Raw genomic sequence first — 21,543 nt, forward strand, 5'->3', positions numbered from 1 at the left:
ACCTTTTTACAGGCTGTAGAAAAATGAGAAGGGCGCATACTGATTATGACCGGCGGCGTCTGCCGCCGCAGCATTTACTATCGCGGATTTATCCAGTGAATAGATAACGATTGAAGTGTCGTCGGCGGCATAGTCATGGACGCCCATTCATTATAATAATTATCTGACAATTAAAGCTTCGTCTTAGGCCATTGACCTTTTGACTTGCTAACTATACTTAACTTTAGTCTGTTATAACTTATATCTAAGGGAGGATAAATCTCCCCTGAGTATATATGTTCTGTGGGATAAATAAACTAGTGTTAATTTGTTGCGAAAATATATTTTTGGGGAAATATTAAAACACAATATTCTCATATTTACATTTATTGTATTTATTGTGTCTACCTTACGATATAATCTTAGTTATTAACATTAAATCATTAAAATGTAAGTAAGAGCACTATATAAGCGCCGTCACAAACACTTTATTAAAGTAATATTATAAGTATGCTACTTCTTAATTTTAAATACAAATAAATATTTCAAACGTTTCTTTAGGCAACGTCTATTACTATAAAAAGACGTGTTTATTACACAACTTATTACTCGAGAACGGCTGAACGGATTTTTTTTATTTTTGTTGCATTTGTCTCCGATTAGTTTGCGATAATAAATTAATAACTTAAAAATTTTAAAACTGCCCGGAGCCGGGGCGAGTAGCCAGAAATCAATATTTTAACTTCTGTTACTAGCTTAGTATAATTTTTGACCAAGTTTGACATTGAAATTCATTAAGGTATTTTGGACACTACTTTTTGTCATTTCATTTTTGATAAATATGTAGACAATAAAGTATAAAAAAAACATTTAAATAATTTTTAATATCTGTTAAATGAAAATTTCAATAATTGCCAATCAATGCGCATTTAATCTAATTAAATTCTAATGAAAAAGTAGTTCGTAAATAAAATTATTCATACACACATATTATTTGGTTTTACACCTTTACAATGAAGATTGTACACGCACACATACATAATAGTAGAGTCATTGCATCGGACTTATTTAGATTTAAATAATATCAGGTAACAAAAGCTAATCGTAATTATTTACTATCTAACTGTTAATTTACTATCATTCTGTGAGATTTCTTAGAGGTCAACTAATCGAGATGTAATGAAAAGGAGTGTTTGTAAATACATAATATATAATTGTACGATAATTTCCGACATGTAGAAATACTTATCTATAATATGGAATATTTATAATGTCCGCTACACTATGATTGTTACGATGGTCAGTATTTTATTTGCATTAGAAACAACTTGTATGGAAGGTGTTCAAAATTGCATTGTACCAACTTGAGCCGTGGAAATGAAATGTATTAAATTTGAAAATCTTTATTGATGTTTTTAACACTGAGTAGTTCGATAGTTTATATTATTATGGTTGAATAACGGGCACTTCGTATGTAGATTCCTCGTCAGAAGAATGACCGCTGGCGTACGCCGGCCGGCCACTCTTGTCCCTCAGTCAGTATCTGGTGAAAAAACAAATGTTCTGAAACGTCAAATTGTTTTATAATATGAAGAATATATGTACTGAAATAATCAAATCGAATATGTTTATTTGATATGATTTGATTATTTCATAACATAAATTTTCCCTATTAACGGGATCTACGAATTGTAAATGTTTTTTTGGTTAAGTTATTTGATACAATTTTGGACATCACATTTTATAAAATACATACAACTTTCAAAACAAATAATATTAGAGTTTTTATATAAATAAAGTTATACATAAATGAAGTTAATAATTAGTAATTACCTTCGATAGTCTTGCGAATCCCGCGCAGAGTCAGCGTACGGAGCCCAATGTGAAGGTGATGTTTCGTTCTCACGGTCGCTGTTACTTGTGCCTGCGAAAATATGTTAATCATTGACTTGTTAGTTATTGTAAACAACTCTACACACTATCAAATCAAAAGGTCGTTAAAAAATGTCCGAACGGCGATATATGAATTAATAGTGAAGCAAACACCTGATTTGCAAGATCTATTGTATCGCTCATTAAAAAACACGCGCAGGAAGTTTTGCTTTGATCATAAGTTATGAAGTGAAACTTCTTTAGACCGCGTTTTTTTATTACAAGACGCCGTTTAAGAAATAGCCTAGGATATTTATGAAGAGGCTGATTTAGCCAAATAGCTGCGGGACAAAACAGCTGCTCGCATACTTACAGTATGCAAACTTAAGCCTTACTTACTTACAGTGTTCAGTCTGTTTATCAGGTTCATCCGGCGGGTGTGTGGAATAAGCCTATGTGCTGTATGACCTAAAGACGCGACGCAAATAATAAACAGCCTAGGCATTTCATAAAATATTCGATACAGGTCCGCGCGATATACACAGAACGTAGCAGATGCGATACACCCGTCAGTTTCTAATCCAGGTTACACGTGTCTAGTACCAGGCGAACAGAACGTAGCAAGTGCTTGCATACAAAGTATTGAGTGTACTTAAACTTACAGTGTTCAGCCTGTTTATCAGGCTCATCAGGCAGGTGTGTGGGGCACGGCGAAGAAACAGCCAGCTATGACATGTCTAGTGACATTGTCCTTTTCAAACAATATCTCAGTTTCTTGTTACAAGTACCAGGCGAGCAGGACGCAGCAGGCGATCGCATACTTACAGTGTTCAGTCTGTTTATCAGGCTCATCAGGCAGGTGTGTGGGCACGGCGTAGAAACAGCCAGATTGGCTATGACATGTTCTAGTGACATTGTCCTTTACAAACAATATCCCGATTGCTGGTAACAAGTACCAGGCAAGCAGGACGCACCAAGCACTTCCACACTTCGTACTTACAGTGTTCAGTCTGTTTATCAGGCTCATCAGGCGGGTGTGTGGGGTGCGTGGTGTGTGCTGTATGCGCGGTGTGTGCGAGGGGCGCGCGGGGCGAGGTGGGCGCGGGGGCCGCGGGGGGCGAGGGGCTGTCCAGCGAGATCACACCGCACGCGCCGCTCGGGGATCTGTAGCCGCTCGATGAGACTGCTTCGGCTGATGTACGCAGATTAGACATTAGAATTATGGAGCGGATTGCATTGAGATATACATATGGAGACGACACCGCCTACATCACTTATGTTCCGCTCAACATAAGCCATATGGCTTAACTGCACGTTCATTTTTTATTTGTTTTAAAGTGAAACGCATCAAATATGCCTTCGTGTGTGTTACGATATTGCACAAATAATATAAATAATACGGAAAAGTAACTAACATAACTTTTCATTGGTAAGTACCTAACTAGATAATAATTTTTAAAACTTAGTTAGAGCAAAAAAATGGCGCACAGATTTTGTTCGTGGTGTCTCCTCCATACGTAGTAATATTATCTCAATGGCGGATTGACGTGGTGGTCGACAGCTGTGGCTTAACGCATGTTAATATAGTATAGACACTAGACAGGTTATTAAAACGATGTTGAAAGATTTTCTCAATTGAGTATTTGAAATGTTTTCCTCAAAAGGAAGTAATTTAGCCATATTTTCAAAACATGGTCTTACTTTCATCATCATCACAATGCCTAGAAGTTATGATAGTAAAAGTGAGAAGAAAATTTAAAATGTCAAAAATTCAATTTAAGTACATAATACATATTTAGGTACAAATAATTTCATACCATTTGAGGAATAACTCTCTTCTTTGGGTGTTACAGGTGCAATTGGTGAAAACTTGGGTGCGGGTGTCTTCCGTTTGAGCGGCAACTCGTCCTCCGAGTCGGATGTGAGATCAACCAATACTTCTGTCGATTTCGGCGTTCGGTTCTCACCAACCGCCGCTTTCTTCGCTCCGTTACTATCCAGCGGTATCACTTCTGTCGGTGTACAATATTAATTACTTATTACACACTAGAGGTCCGCCCCGGCTTCGCCCGTGGTACATATTTCGCAATAAAAGGTAGCCTATGTCCTTTCTCGGCTATAAAAATATCTCCATACCAAATTTCATGCAAATTGGTTCAGTAGTTTAGGCGTGATTGAGTAACAGACAGACAGAGTTACTTTCGCATTTATAATATTAGTATGGATTGTATCACTTATTACACAAATGAAAGCGACAATCTTCAGAAAATAATGATAGCAATATAATATGTGCAAGAAAATTATGTTTGGTGAAGTTTAAAACAATTCTTGCAACATTAACATAATATAACAAATTTTGGTAATAACTAATAACTAACAAAACAGCTTATGAAAATCGCTGATAGATGTTCAATATCTAGATAGATGTTTCCAATCACGACAAATATGAATGAAATCCGTACAAATCTACCTTGCAATCACATACTTTTTTTTTAATTATATCTGCGATCAGGATTATGTCAACTGTCATAACCACGAAAACATACTCTCGTGAAGATAAAATCGTTACTACGGGAAATATTCTAGTTTATGTCGTTAAAAAGTGAAAAAAGTGGAAAAGATAACCTGAAGTTCATGTGTGATTGTTATCCAGTGAAAGTGTTGTGTTTTTCGTAAAAAAACTAGTGCTAAAACTCAATAGTTTTTTTTTTTTTTTTTTTTTTTTTTATCTTTTTTTTGCTGCGATCTGTCTCCATCATAATTGGGACAATAAGCGGCATGTTGGACATATCATTATTGGCATGCACGGTATGTGACCTTTGTCACATCCTCATTATAACAGTGTGGTCACTGTGGGCGGACCAAATCTTGAGGTATTTTTCGTTTCAGTCGTCGTGCTTGATGATCTTCACCCATAAGTGTCTGGGCGAGAATATTAGGGTGGTGCGCTAAGCGGTCTTTATATGACTTGGTGTAGCGTTGGATCTCTTGTTTCACAGTAGGGATTCTTAGGTCATTGTGAAGGAGCTCGTTGGGTATGTACCACGGAGAGCTTGTCATTATTCTTAGTATCTTGTTTTGAAATCTTTGTAGTATCTCAATATTGGAATTAGCCGCGGTTCCCCAAAGTTGGATCCCATATGTCCATATGGGTTTTAGGATAGCCTTATATACTAGTATTTTGTTCTCAAGGGACAGTTGGGACTTTCCACCGATGAGCCAGTGCAGTTTTCTAGCCTGTAGCCCAAGTTGTTTTCTTTTAGTGAAGATGTGTTTTTGCCAGGTTAATCTCTTGTCAAGGTGGATTCCGAGGTATTTCACATGATCAGCTTGAGGAATTACAATGTCGTTTAATTTTACTGCGGGACATAAGCCTCTTCTCAAAGTGAACGTGACGTTTACAGATTTTGTTTCATTTGCCTTCATACGCCATTTCTTGAGCCATTGGGAGATTTCATTAAGTGCCTTTTGAAGTATCTCTGAGGCTATTACTGGGTCAATATGCGTTGCTAAGATAGCGGTGTCGTCAGCAAATGTACCTGTGATGACTGTTGTGGGTGTCGGTATATCGGCAGTAAAGAGCAGGTATAGTACAGGTCCCAACACGCTGCCCTGAGGGACTCCCGCCTTTATAGGACACAGCTCGGACAACGCTTCTCCTTCCCGGACAATGAAGTGTCTTCTTTCCAAGAATGATTTTATAAGGTCATATAGGTGATTTGGTAGTGAGGATTTAGCTTTATAGAGTAGGCCTTCGTGCCATACACGGTCAAATGCCTGGGATATGTCCAAGAAAGCACCAGAGCAGTACGTTTTTGTTTCCAAGGACTCCATAATTTTTTTCGTGAGCCTATGTACCTGATCAACAGTGGCATGTTTGCTGCGGAACCCGAACTGGTGATCTGGTATTAATTTCTTTTCCGCGAGTATGGGTAGCAGGCGTGTCAGTAGGAGTGACTCATATATTTTGGAAACCATCGGTAGAAGGCTTATGGGCCTATATGACTTCGCCTCTTCAGGTTTTTTGTTTGGCTTAAGCAACATAATAATCATCCCGACTTTCCATTGATCAGGGAAGAATCGTAGCCTTGTTATGGCATTGAAAAGAGACGTTAGGTAGATCATTCCCAATTCAGGCAGCTCTTTTAATAAACGATTGGTGATGAGATCGTAACCAGGTGATTTTTTTGGGTTAGAGCACTTTATAGTATTGCTGATCTCCTTTTTTGAGAATTTGGGCGGGGGGTTTTCCGTATCCACATCTGTGCCCAGAAGGTTGTTGACAACTTCGAGGTGATCTAATGGGCCTTCATATGGGTGAGGAGAGAAAACGTTCGTCAGATGATTCGAGAAGCACTTAGCCTTCTCTTGGTCTGTTCGGGCCCAAGTTTCATCTGTTTTTCTAATGGGGGGTGATATTCTGACAGGTCGTTTGAGTTTTCTGGTGGCCTTCCACAAGGAGTAGTCTGAGGAAGCGGTGGAGTCCAGTCCCGATAGGTAATTACTAAATATTACATTACGATCTAGATCTAGTGTATGCTTCAAGTCTCTGATGATGTGATTAAGCTGCTTTTTAGTATTGGGATTTCTAGTTTCTTGCCACTGTTTACGTAGTTTCCTTTTTAATGCTACCTTATGAAGTACGTGTCTGGGGACAAGGTTATCTGTCCTTGGAGGTTTCGATGGCGGGGTCGACGACCATGCTGCATCTTGTACACTACTATTGAAAAATTCCACTGCTTTTGTTATGTCATCTGCTGATTTTAAACGGATTTGATTAGTAAATGCCTTATCGACAAGTTCTCTAAACAGTGGCCAGTTAGTGTTTTTATTGTGTAGTGTACATTTTTCTATTTGTGTTTCAGCGACAGTTTGAACATTTACTAGAATTGGGGAATGATCGGAGGACAGATCTAGGGAACCTTGACAGGTGATGTTGTTCTTGGGGATTCCTTTGGTGATGCAGAAGTCTATAAGATCCGGAATTTTATTTTTGTCAGATGGCCAATAGGTGGGTTGTCCAGTAGACACAACTTCCAGATTCTTGGCTTGGACGCATCTGAGAAGCTCTCGCCCTCTAGGTAGTATTAACCGGGAGCCCCAAAAAGTATGCTTTGCATTATAATCACCGCCCGCAATGAAACGGCGACCAAGCGTTTGAAAGTAGTCGTTAAATTCTGCTTCTTTTACAGTGTATCTTGGTGGTAGGTATAGTGCTGAAACCGTAATATCGCTGACCCAGTCACTTATTACTACACTTGTTGCTTGAATATAATTTTTTGAGTAAGAGCCCAGAAGGTAGTGTTTTAACTTCGATTTGATAAGAACAGCTGAACCACCATGGGCCTTGTTGTCTGGGTGGTCTGTGCGATATATAGTATAACCTGTTATTGTTAGGTAGCTCTTTGATGTGAAGTGAGTTTCGGAGATAAGCATTATATCTATGTGGTTCATTTTGAGAAATATTTTCAACTCTTCTGAGTGGTGTGACAAGCCGTTCGCATTCCATACGCCAATAATTAGTGCAGTGAATGTGTTTGGATATTGGCAATGACTTCGGTTAACGTTTTTGTCATAATGAGCATTTGGTTCATAAGAGTTGTTAATAGATCCCGTATACCGTTTAGATCGCCGTTAGTTCCAGCTTTGTTGTTTATGGTTGATTCATTATTATTTTCAATGTTAGGTTGTTGCGCACCTTTTGTGACAGAAGCGTAAGTTCTTTTGCTGTTAGAACTATGTAATTTTACATCGGGTTGATTTGTTCTTATGTCCATCATTCGTTTCCTTATAGGGTGTGGTGCAGGAAATTTAATTTTTTGCAGTTCTTGGTACACTATGCAGCCTTTATAATTAGCGGGGTGGTTTCCACTACACAGTATACATTTGACATCGATTGATCTTTCTTTTCGAGGACACTGGGAGGTATGATGTGATTCAGCGCATTTTACGCATCTAGGTTGCCTGTGACAGAATTTTTGTGTGTGGCCATATTCCTGGCAGTTAGAGCATTGTGGAATTTCTCTTTTTGGTCTTGGTGCTTCGATGACTATGCGGCAATGGAGTAAGGATGTAATTTTATATACGTCCTTATTGTTTACATTAGGCTCCAGATCGATGCTCCATATTGGAAGAGATTGTTTTGATATTCTGCTTTTGATATTCCAGATGTTTCGAACTTTATGATCCAATTCTTCAAGGGCTGTTTTGATGCTTTCTTTGTCAGTAGATGGATGGAGGTGTTTGAGAATAACTCTAAAACTTCTTTCTACTTTTGGTTGGTGAGTATAGAATTCTGTATTTTTCTTCCGAAGCTCTTTGTAGATGGTGGAGTATGACTCGGCTGATTTAGGTTGTATCTTAACTCTTTCGTTACGTAGGACTTTGACTTCATAGTCTCCTTGCGCGACTTCTTCAAGTAGTTGAAGTAAGGGTTGGATGTTACTAACTTTGTCAATGAACATCGGAGGAGGTCTTGGTGGTTTGAGCGTAGGCGATATTTCAGTCGTCAATGTAGGTTCCTCAGTGTCTAGTACATTAAAACTGTTAGACACTGGTATTCCTGGCGCTGCCAGCCAGTAGTTTAGTTTACATTGTTTGTGACTGCGCTGAGTTGGGTCTGGGCTAGATCTTTGCCTTTTAGAACTATTGGTTTGTGTCCATTCTTGGTCTTGTGTAGTGTGATGGGCATTGTTGTTGTTACTTGTTTCTCTAGCATTGCTTATTAGGTTTGTTCGATTCACTTCCGGGTTAGGTGTTTCGCTAAAGGAGTTGGATCTTGGCCTATTTATGAATATTCCCTTGTGGAAAAGTTGCTGTGTTAATATTTTAGGGTTGTTTCTATCCGACCTATCGGGTAAGCTGTTGTCAATTGGTTTTACGGTTTCGCTCATTTTTGTTCCCACGAGTCGGGCCGAAACATTAAGGTCACTTGTAGTGTGACACCCATTCCCGCAAGTAGGCGTATGCAACGGTGTATATTTTTTTTTTTCTTTTTATTTTTTTTAAATTATTATTGTAAAATATATTTATTAAAATTTAATGATATTTATCTTCTATTTTTATTTATTTAGGTAGTGGCAACACAGATAATATTGTCTATGGTCATGTCAAGGTCCTGTCATGTCATCTTCACTTGACAGTAGAAAGTAAGGTGTAATATTGAGGGTAGTCTGTAGTTTGCAAAAAGTTTTAAGTGTCACTATAAACTTTTAGCACTAGTTCTTTTTGTGAAAAACACAACACTTTCACTGGATAACTATCACACTTGAACTTCAGGTTATATTTTCCACTTTTTTCACTTTTTATTGACATGAACTAGAATATTTTCCGTAGTAACGATTTTTCTTCACGAGAGTATGTTTTCGTGGATAATGACAGTTGACAATTCGAAAAAAAAAAAAAAAAAAATAATAATATTATATGGTATCAAAGATGTCAATAAGCTTACTGAACTATTAGAAAACATCATTAGCAAAGAAGACTTTACTTACAAAATCGTCAACCAAAACCAATTACGCATTAATTGCCAAACTATAGATTCTTATAAGAAAACAGTATCTATTGTCAGAGAAAAAGGTTTAATTGGACACACATTTAATAGCAAAGATGAACGCCCCTGTAGAATCGTCATCAAAAACCTTCACTATACTACACCCATCACAATTATTAAAGAAGCCATCGAGGAAACTGGAAATATAGTTATTGGAGAAATAATTAATGCCAAATACGGGCCAGACAAGAAACCAACTTCAACATTCTTTGCTAACCTAAAACAGAATTCGAACAATACAGCTGTAAAAAATATCAAATTCATCTATCACCAAGCAGTCACTATAGAAGATACCCGGAAACGAAACACTATTGTCCAATGTCAAAGATGCCAGCAATATGGTCACTCTAAGAATTATTGTATGAGGCCCTATCGCTGTGTTAAATGTGCACAATCTCATAGAACGGCAGATTGCCCAAAGACTGATCGTACTACTCCAGCAAAATGTGCTCTGTGTCTTGGTGCACATCCAGCAAATTATAAGGGTTGTGAAGTGTACAGAGAAATTCTAGAAAGAAAAGAAAAGAACCGCTCACATCTTATAAATAGAGAAACAAATAAAACAATACAAAACTCTAACACTCAAAACCCACTGCTAAATACTAAAGATAATTTCACACAAAATACTAATAGCAACAAAAACATGAGATATTCTGATGTACTACGAGGTAATAAAAACAATGATCCTATAATTCCACCAACAAACAAAACCATTGAAGACATGCTACTCAGACAAGCTGAAAAATTTGATCTTATACTTCAACAAATGAGCACACTAATCAACCTGATTACTACCCTCGTGTCCAAAATATCAAAATGACGTCACTCAAAATAGCAACTTGGAACCCAGACGGTCTGTCTCCAAAAAAACATGAAGTTGAACTTCTATTGCACTCACACCAAATTGACATACTTCTTGTGGCTGAAACACATTTCAATAATAATAGCACTTTTAGAATAAGTAACTATGATGTATATGCAACTAACCACCCAGATGGTACTGCTCACGCCGGTGCTGCTGTTATAGTCAAGTCCAACATCAAACATCATGCCCAACCTAAATACAGAACAGCCCACTTGCAAGCAGCCACCATCTCGATTGAGGATAAAATTGGAAATTTTAATGTGTCTGCTGTTTACAGTCCTCCTAAGCACAAAATAACAGATGAACAGTACAATGAATTTTTTAACACACTTGGTACTCGATTTATTGCCGGCGGGGACTGGAATGCAAAAAATGTTCATTGGGCTTCAAGACTCACTAACACTAGGGGGAGAGAGCTCAAGAAGAGTATTGACAAAAATATGTTAGGAACCATCTCTACACCAGATCCTACCAACTGGCCAAGTGATTCGAAAAGATTGCCTGATGTTATTGACTTTTTTATAATGAAGGGTTTATCAAGCCTATTCCATCACATACAAACATGCCTGGACGTTGACTCGAATCATGTCCCAGTTATACTAACCATTGGCATAAATGCTATTAAAGTTTCAAAAAGTATAAAACTTTATAATACACGCACTAATTGGAAAAGGTTCCACAAACTGGTTAACGATAGGCTTGATCTGAAAATACCCCTGAAGACTGAGACAGATATAGATGAAGCTACAAGAATTTTTACCACAACAATACAGGAATGCTGCTGGACATGTACTCCCAACTTACCGAACCGCCTACCTCAGGACAAGCTTATCTCAGAATCCATAAAAACAAAAATATTGGAAAAAAGGAGACTGAGGCGAGTATGGCATACAAGTAGACACCCAAACGATAAAAGGAAACTGAATAAAGCCGCCAAGGATCTGAAAGCTCTTTTATCCGAAGCCAATGATGCATCGATGCAAGCTTATCTGGAAAATCTAACAAACACCAAAGCTACAAATTACTCACTTTGGAAGGCATGCAAAAACTTTGACCGGCCACTTCATCACAAACCACCAATTCGAACTCAAGGCGGGAACTGGGCTAAATCCCCGCAAGACAAAGCTACAGCTTTCGCAAACCATCTTAGTCAAGTTTTCCAGTCAAACCGAACAGAATATGATGAAGATGAAACATATATTGATTCAGTTCTCATGCAGGACTACCAACTCGATCTTCCTCTAAAACTAGTAACTCCTAAAGAAATCCGTAGGAACATTACAATCATGGACAGTAACAAAGCACCAGGGTTTGACCTCCTTGATGGAAAGGTCCTGAAGGAATTACCACGAAAGGGAATAGTATTTCTTACCTCATTATTTAATGCTATACTGCGATTAGGGCACTTTCCTGATTTATGGAAAGTCTCGCAGGTCATAATGATAGTTAAACCTGGAAAGCCTGCTCATGAATTAAGCTCATACCGACCGATCAGTCTTCTGCCAACTACATCTAAATTATTCGAGAAATCCCTGCTCCATAGACTTAATGACATCCTTAAACAAAAATCAATTATCCCTGACCATCAATTTGGATTTCGTAGTGAACACGCCACTTTGGAACAGGTCCACAGAGTTTGTAGAAGCATAAGAAAGTCCTTTGAAAAGAAAGAATATTGTTCATCTGCATTTCTTGACATACAGCAGGCTTTTGACAAAGTTTGGCATAAAGGCCTATTGTACAAAATCAAAAATTTATTACCACATACCTTCTATGGAGTTTTGGCATCTTATATATCCAATAGAATATTTCAAGTTACAGAAAACGAATGTACATCAGGCTTCTACAATATCCTTGCTGGAGTACCACAGGGATCAGTACTCGGACCAGTTTTGTACACCCTATACACATCCGATATTCCAAGAAACTCAGATGTAGTAGTTGCGACGTTTGCAGACGACACAGCGTTACTTGCATCACACAAATGTCCGATGCAAGCATCCCAAAATCTACAAAAGGCACTGAATGAAATAGAATCCTGGATGAAAAAATGGAAAATTACTGCCAGTGTCACTAAATCAGTACACGTGACCTTTACTCTTCGCAAAGATAACTGTGCTCCTGTAAAACTAAACGGTACTCAACTTCCCCACTGTGATACTGTCAAGTACTTGGGCATGCATCTAGATCGTCGACTTACCTGGAAAGAACACATTAAAAAAAAAAGGGACGAAATAAATTTAAAATACAGAGGACTCCACTGGCTTCTAGGTCGAAACTCAAAACTGTCCATGAACAACAAACTCCTCATTTATAAAACAGTCCTTAAACCAATATGGACATACGGACTGCAACTTTGGGGTGCAAGCTGTAACTCTAATATAATGATAATGCAACGAGTTCAAAACTATATTCTCAAGCAATTATCAGGTGCTCCCTGGTTCATCAGAACAGAAGAGGTCCACACTTTCTTGAACATACCAACCATCAAAGAGGAAATATGTACGCAACATCTTTCATACAAAGTGCGATTGGGAAAACATCCAAACCCTCTTGCTACAAAACTGCTTGAACCTGAAAACGTGCGTCGTCTCAAAAAGCGACGAGACATTTTTGACTAGTCAACACTGCCGGCTACCAAGCCCGATAAAATAAAGGGTGGACTCCAATGGGAGCAGCATCCTTCCTGCCATACGCGCCTTCAACATATCCGCTTATAGTCTAGCGACTGATCGCAGATATAATAATAATAAATAAAAAAAAAAAAAAAAATATCTGCGATCAGTCGCTAGACTATAAGCGGATACGCCGTAGGCGAGTATGGGCATCACATACTTAATGAAGAAATTCTTAAGGCCTGAATCGGGTAGAATTCCCTTTTAATACTGAAAATTAACTCTAGTTATAACCGTTTTTCTTCTTAGATTCTTAATGTACATTGTACATATCTAAAAAAAATGTATATTAAAGTTTCGAATATGATAAAGGGCATGGTTGTTTTAATTTGTTTATTTTACAATCAGGTTTTTTGGAAAAAAATCGTGAACTGAGGTCGATTTTTGGACTTTAAACCAAAACGCTAAGTCAATATAACGTCATTATTGTAGTGTTTTTACAGTGTGTTTATGAAATTGAAACACCGGGCATGGTTGTTTTAAATTTTGATTCCATATCCAAATATCTTTTTAATAATTTTTATACGTACTTTTACTACGGTAGATTCGCGCCGGTCCCCCGATCCCACCTTGTAAATCACCTAGCAAGGTCGCTAGCCCCTATTAAGGCCTTAACACAAACAAAAGTGCGTTAACCAATGTAGTGAAACAACGCACCCAGATCGTCCGGTATGAGCGTGACGGGCTCTGCGGCGGGCGCGACCTGCGGCACGCGCGGCGGCGGCGCGTGCGCCGACCAGCTGCCGTCCGCGTGCAGCTGGATCTCGTTGCAGTCGCCCGCCAGCCGCCCGGACGTGAGCACCTCTTGGAAGTAGCTGCACAGAACATGTAAGTAATCATAATATTTAAACTTTTGTTTATAGTAGAAGATAGGGCTACGGGAAATCTATACTAATATTATAAAGCTGAAGAGTTTGTTTGTTTGTTTGAACGCGCTAATCTCAGGAACTACTGGTCCGATTTGAAAAATTCTTTTGGTGTTATATAGCCCATTTATCGAGGAAGGCTATAGGCTATATATCATCACGCTAAGACCAACAGGGGGGGGGAGCCACGCGGGTGAAACCGCGCGGACGGCTAGTAATTAAAAAAATTGCCTGCTTAGACCTGTCGATATTACGCACATATTCTTTTTGTGATGAGTGTTCTGAGGGAGTAATGCATTACGTAGATCCAACACCAGTAGTGCCTTTTTCCATTATCATGGTTAAACAATCAAAGAAACTAACTTCTCAGCTTAAGCAATATGATTATAGATTACCTAGTAGATTAATTAATTATTTTAATAAAAAATTTAAATTCTCTCACCCGTCAACTACCAGGGAGTCATAAGGCGCGGGGCGGTCGCACACGGGGCACAGCCACGTGGGTTTCCGCTCGTTCATCTGCAGGAACAGCGACGCGTCGAAGCACTGCAGGTGCGGGCAGTTCGCCGGCCGGCACGGGCACGACATGCGCATCTTGCCGAGCGGGCACATTAGTGAGACGCGGAGTGAAGTTGTTGCTATTTCACTGTCGTAGTCTTCTGAGAGCTTCTCTTTGACTGTGGACAACAGATCAATGAGTATGTTGTAACAACTTTAAGGTATGAAAATTTTAATGAACAGCACTTTTTTTCTAGTATTTAACAGTTGTTTGCAGTGAATCAATGTAAATAATACAGCAGCTGAATGATTTTACTGTAACAGAACATTACAACTAGTTACTTTTTATATTACCTTACTTTATGCTGAACAAACAAGAGTTCATTCACAGACATGTATCAAGATAGACTAAGCGAGTGTATGTACTTCCCGTGTCCAAACTAAGATTATGAAACTTACTTGACGCTGGCCTACACTCAGTCCGCGTTTGCAGTTCGCCAAGGAAAGACGTGAAGCTGAATAAAGTAAAATGCCGAATTACGCCGTTATAAACTGTAGAAACTCCACAGCTGTGAGTGGCCGAGTTAGCAGAGATGTTTCCTTCCACCGGTAAGTAATTTTCTAATCAGAATATGCACTATTTATTTTAAAATCAAATAAAGAATATCTGTGGAAAACGATCGTGACAAACACGGATACCAAATCATACGAAATGATTCGGAATACATTGCGGCTTTTACTTGGCACGGTAAAGATCGAGTCGTATGATAACAAGCAATGAATAGCGTCTTCTCATTTTTCTGTTCTCATTTTTCTGTCCAATTTTGTGGTTAGTGATGTTCATTTGATGCAACAGTTCTCGATTCTAATCGATTTTATAATCGAACAGAAAAATGATAATTTGAAGGAGCAATTTTTCAGAAAAAAAGGCATAGATTTTTTTTGTCATTTAATACGACTTGACCTAGAACTTTTAAGTATTTTAATACAAAGGTACTAAAAATAAATATTATGACATGGACGCCATTAGTTAAAGTGTCATCTTGGGAGTTTTTTAAGAAAACTCCTTATTGCTTAGACTATGTTTGTTTTTTCAGTTTTCCAAGTAACCCGAACATAAAAGAAAAATGGATTGATGCAACGGGACATAAAGATTGATTGATTGACAGTTTCATTACTTTCTTTCGATGGCCTCTCTAGTACGTAGTACACGGTAACTCAATGGGCATATGTAAGAAAAAGCTAAAACACATTAGTTTACTTGTTAGAATATTAAAAGGTTTATAAATTTATTTTATCATTCCTCTGTCTATGGTAATTATCATTTTTCTGTCTTGAATCGATTTAGTAATCGATTACGATTCATTTATTTAATTACCTCTTAGACATAGATCTAGTTTGATCTGATTTCTTTCGATTTACTTCGATGGGATAGGACGATACTAGAATCGCCGCGCGAGTGGCGTCCTAATCGATTTAGCGTAAAATGAAATTACCATCACTAAAAAGCGCTCGTGACGTCATAACGCGTCAAGGTCAGTACAAAAAATATGACACGCTTGGTTTTCATACAGATCGCGGTACTTGCGTAGTCTATCTATGTCTGTGAGTTCATTACTCCTTGTATTCACAATATTATGAAGTAATTCATATAGTAAATATTCATTTTTCCTACACAATATATACACCAAACCAACTCACTAAGCGATCTAGTATAATCCGGATTCTTGGTCCCCTTATTCTTTAACCGCTGCAGCAGTTCCGCTGACGTGAGCTTCTTAACCATAAACACACTCAGTACGTAGGCTCTTGTGAAGTCAGCAGCCCATGATACATGTATCGTGTTCGCTACAGTTGGGGACAGTTTGACGAGGGATGAAATGTTGACTGGCCGCGGAGGCCGCTTTGGTTCTGGCGTGGGCTTGTTTGTGGGGATTGGGTTCTGGAAAAAAAACAGGCTATGAACAACAAGTATTTGTTTAGCCCATTGAGCCCCGAACGGCCAGATCCGACCGCGACACAATAGATTTTCTATTGTGTCTGTAATTCCGGGGCCTGGTGGATTAGTTTGAGACGATAGACAGTGGACGATAATAATAACAGGTGAGTGATATCCGCATTGATAGAACTGACAATAAGAAAAATGTATACATAATTAAATCTTTATAATATTTTTACCAAAAATAACAATCCAAATAACAACAAAACTAAATTTATCAATCGTATAATTTGTATTTAAAGAATTAAAGGGACAAAGTAATTATTAGGAAATACTTACTGGTAGTGGACACATCTTATTGTTTACTTTAACATTAACACTAGGTGGGAAGTAGTCTTCTTGTTCACATGAAGTTTCTAATAGACAAAATCTTAGCTGCGCCTGTTGAAAGTAACATACATTAAATATTTCTATATGGATATTGCTTTATATTCAGTGTAAGTTAAACTTTTACAACATCATTGCCATAATTTTTTTCTCAGCATGCTACTGATTACTCGAGTCACCCTGTATTCGAGCTATAAAAGTGTGTGTGTTCAAGCTTTAAAAGCAAAAACTATAAAGTAATGTGTCAACAATACCTGTATAACATAATCCAGTTTATTACTAGTGCCAACAACGTCTTTCCCTGAAGCGATTTCCGTAGCCTGTTGCGGAGTGAGGTGGAATATAAATGTGCCTTCTTGCATCCGACCAGCTTGCATCGGCATCATGGTAGATGGCTTCATGAGTTCCGCCAATACGTCATAGAATGGTAGCCTGGTAATAATTAAACTATTTAAAAAGTACTGCTACATTTTAGTATTATTGCATATGCTCTTTCAATGTCTGATAATTGAAATAATAAACAGTCTGACAACTGAAATAGCAAACAACTGAATAAGTTTATAGTTTTTATTTTGATCTTATGCCTTGCATACTCTAAAAGCACCACGAGCTGTATCCATCGACATCTGACAAATTTGTAATCATTCAGCCATACTACACAAGGTCTGGCGTTGCGTTGCACATATACACACGTAGATTTATTTGTTACGAAAATAATTTATGGCAAACAAAATAAAATCAACATTACTAACAAATTTTACACATTCCATTAATTAAACCATTTATTCCTACATTACTCACTTCTTAAACTTAACATCAGGGTGCACAGGGAAGGGCGGCGGTATCTGCGCGGAGGGGGACGGGGCCGGCATCGGCGCGAGCGTGGCGCCCCCCGACCCGCCGTACCCGTGGTACATGCTGCTAGCGTACATGGGGTTTTGGTGGCCCTGACGAAACAACATTTAAACTCAAACATTTATATAATCAAAAATTTATTTATTCCGAAACTTCTAGAAGCACTTTTGAATCGTCATAACTCAAACATAAAAATTTATCTATTCAAATAGATTTCTTCTATTTTTTCTAATTTCTACGATTTTAGAAGTACTTTTGAATAGGTTTACTATGTACTTATCACCAATTATGTATATTGAATTAAAAAATATTTATATATAGCGTTTATCTATTTAGCTTTATTGAATGAGAGTTGCTTGTTGTTTCGCTTGGAATAACAAACATATAATAATATATAGCTTATGTTACACGGTTGATATAGATTTAATTTGAATTTGAAGTATACATTATAATAATAAAATACCCCTGGGAATGAGATGTTAAAAAATAGCACGTGAATCGCTAGCCGTTTAATTATCTTCGAACAAAAAAATCATATCACAAAATAGTTTATTTGCGACGCGAAAGAAAGACAAACAAACACTTTCGCAATTAGAATATTACAATATCTTTTTGATTATTATAATATGCTAAGCTTGCGAATATCATAAAATGGTTTTGTTAGTGCAAAAAAAATATTAAATATGTTTTTCTACATCTGTATCTCAACTATTCAACATTATTATGCACATTGTGAATTTCTAGAGATAACATTTAGGAGCTACACACACTATTTTTGAATTTTTATAAAAAAATATCAGCATGGGTTGAACTGTACAGAACTAAAACTGGCTATAAGCAAGCTTTTAACAAAGAGGACAAATGTGAATTTGTGAAGATTGTAGACAAAATATTTTCAGTCCAAAGAAATAATCTCACAAATAAATACATAAAATTAACATTTAATTGCATACACTTTCATTCCTACAAAACAAACACAAATTACACAAACTACAACTTTACACATAAAACCATTATAAAGACCTAAGGAATACTAAACTAAATAATCTTGCAGCACAAACATAAATTTCATTCCATTCCCTAACGCCTTTAGGTATAGCTATACCATAAGATAATACATATTATTTATATAAAATGAGGTATACCATACAAGGTGAAAGTATATAATCAGTACATAAACAACAGAAAATCCATAAGATCATGATGTGATGAGTCTTCAATCTGCATCTTATTCCTCAAAATTTCATAAGCTAGTTGACTTTTAGTTTTTATCTATCAGATGCACTTCTTGCATCTGATATCTCCACCAGAACTTTTCCTATATTGAGAGTAAACTTTTGTTTTCAACCTTATCACTTTATAATAATACACAACATACTCAACTTCTAAAAGCCTGGATACTACCCAACAAAACATACATGCATTTACTAGGGAACCAAATCAAAACTAAACGAAATACAATGCTGACAGGTGACACAAACTGCACAACACCAAACACAAAGAACACTAACCGTGACTGGTAGTGTCTGTGACCTGGAATCCTGTGGATTATTGACTATACTGTACCCACTGACCACTGGGTGTTGGTACATGTTGCGGGAGCCCTGGAGCGCGGGCGCCAGCGGGTCTTTGCCTTGCGAGTTTGTGCCCGTTGCACCAGACTGTATCCCCTGGTTGTTCCTGAAACCACAAATTTCTCAATTATACAAAGAATATCCTCAATATTCCTACATCACACATATAACATGCATTTTCTGTCTCTGGCCGAACAAAACACCCACCACCAAGCTAGACATAACATCTATGTATTCATGCTTCGTTTTCTATAATATTAATTTTTATTGAAAAAGACCTATTCATTCCTGGAATTTTCCAATAGACATACAAGGACAATATGTGAAATGTGATAATAAAATTAGAAATAATCATCAAGAACACTTGTCCTTGCATATCAGTGTTGGACAGATTACAGTAGAGGGTTTCTCCCAAGTATCTTTATAGTCTACATAGACAGACACACCGGTTAACATTGAATAGCCTGCTTAAAGCTTTCTATGAGCTGGTCAGCAAGTTGAATCCTACTGACTGGAGCTTGCGCCACAATCGCAAATTATTGACACTTGCCTAGAATAGCCCTTATTTTTGGTTCTTATTTCAGAAGAATTTCCATTTGTGGCTGGTGCACTCTGGGCAGCGTTGACTACCCTCGCTGAAGACCTTGTTTTAACCATTGTTGACGACCAACTTTTTTCATGTCAACTGAAATTAAGGAGTCCGCAAACGGACAGACAATGCTATTACACAGCTTAAGGCAGTATTGGTGAAGCTCTGGAAAATTTCGTAGATCCTTGACAACGCGACATCTTATTTCTCTTACCGAAGTTACATTTGCTGGGATTAAGGGAGGTTTAAACATCTGCAATTGAATAATTACCCATTCAATGTCTACAATGGTTAAAACATGTCTTGCAGCTTGAAATCGGACAAACCGCAAAGCCGAAAACGAAGATAAAGATTTGTAATAATGTTGGCGGTCCCTTTTGTTTTAGAAAACAGATAAATTATTCCACTGCAGCTGTGAAGCTAGGGAAAAAATAAAATTAATTCCTTAAATAATGGACAAAATAAGGATAATTATTGGGACAACAGGAGCTGATCAGTAAGAGAAATAAGTTGAATTTCTTGTCCAAGGAAATTTTCCAGAAATATACAAGTATCATCAAACTAAAAATATAAATGATCAACTTGCTAGTGTTGTTATTGTGGAAATAGGATAATAAGGACCACCACTATAACAAATAATATAAGTAGCATATACACAAAGATATACTTCTGGCTTATTGATTCAGAAAAAGCTCCTAGTATTTATTACAAAGCTTTATGGTAACTAGCATTAATCTAAATAAATCAGAACTAAATGAATGCTTAAGTTGAATGGAAATTCAGAAGGAAAACATGAGGGTTGTTCTTAAATTAAAACAAATGAATGTGAGTATAAACCAACATAAATTATTAAGTATATTTTGCAGAAAGAAGAGAGCAATTCTACATAGTGAATACAACTAGGTAGTTCACCAAATGAAACCCCTTAATTTACAATACAGGATTATTTTAATTTAATACAATATTTAAAAATTGAAAATAATATTTATAACCGGGTTTTCGATAAATTTAATTTTATAGAGGTATCTTAATGAAAATAAAAATAAAATAAGTAATTTATTTAGTTTTTTTCGGGCTCAGTGCTCCTTAATCTAGTTCTGTTACACATCGTAGGGGGGTTTGGATTAAACAACCACGTTTGCTATTTGTAAATATTTACCGGCATCCGAAACTTACATACAACAGCAAGTTAGAATGCCTATGTTTATTTTCTATACTACGGAAAGATTAATAACTTTAATAAATAATCAATGAAACATTGTATTGTAAACGTATTTAGATTAGAAACGGTATGAATGTAAGCAATAGATTCATGTTACTTACCATGCTATGGCGCTACTATAATCGTAATATCTACTCATATTAAGTTTAAGTTATAAAAGTTACACTGACATTAACAACACTTATAAAATTAAAAACAATCAACGTCTTTCACAAAACGCCATAACTTGACTATTCTTGACGCTTGCTGATGAGCGGCCACATTGGATACGGCATAGACAAACTCATATGTTCTCATTAATAAATATGTTAATTGTTACTGAATCAAGTACACAGCAAATACGTTGTGGAATCGCTGTTCTCTCGATAACATATCTTAAACAAGAAGTTTCAAGACGGATAATATGAAAACAATGGTAAGTAATAAAATAAATAATCCTAAATTTATTTAAAAAATATTTTTTATTCATAGACAATAAATGATTTCGACATATCCTTTTCCTGAAGGTTAGGGTTGTACAAAGAATTTTAAATGTATGTTCGGATATTTTACATTACATTTAGTAATAAGTATTATTTCTGTAATAAAAAGTCTTATGTGATTATCCCAATAGTTTTATATTTACAATTTCTTAGCTTTTATTAATTTTGGAAGTGAGAATTCGTTAAAA

At 37.0% G+C, this 21,543-nt stretch overlaps 1 protein-coding gene across 2 annotated transcripts; it reads right to left on the reverse strand.

The window, feature by feature from the left end:
- Positions 1–350: 350 nt before the first annotated feature.
- Positions 351–21,158, reverse strand: Su(var)2-10 (E3 SUMO-protein ligase Su(var)2-10). Of its 2 annotated transcripts, XM_090110684.1 has the most exons (13): positions 20,975–21,134; positions 19,613–19,747; positions 19,063–19,168; positions 17,435–17,580; positions 16,888–17,065; positions 16,586–16,687; positions 16,009–16,249; positions 14,252–14,486; positions 13,601–13,758; positions 3,669–3,863; positions 2,852–3,043; positions 1,813–1,903; positions 351–1,522 (listed from the first exon to the last, which is right to left on the reverse strand). In XM_090110684.1, the coding sequence occupies exons 2-13, from the start codon at positions 19,717–19,719 to the stop codon at positions 1,516–1,518; spliced, it is 1,758 nt and encodes a 585-aa protein (XP_089966810.1). In that variant the 5' UTR covers positions 19,720–19,747; positions 20,975–21,134; the 3' UTR covers positions 351–1,515. The 2 variants fall into 2 exon arrangements, with proteins under 2 accessions (XP_089966810.1, XP_089966811.1); XM_090110685.1 differs by lacking the exon at positions 19,613–19,747 and having other exon boundaries at positions 20,975–21,158.
- Between the last annotated feature and the right edge of the window lie 385 nt (positions 21,159–21,543).

Source organism: Colias eurytheme, chromosome 16 (genome assembly GCF_061535395.1).
Source record: "Colias eurytheme isolate Ceu_HAF_F1 chromosome 16, ilColEury1 Martin Lab GWU primary, whole genome shotgun sequence".
NCBI classification, from domain to species: domain Eukaryota; kingdom Metazoa; phylum Arthropoda; class Insecta; order Lepidoptera; family Pieridae; genus Colias; species Colias eurytheme.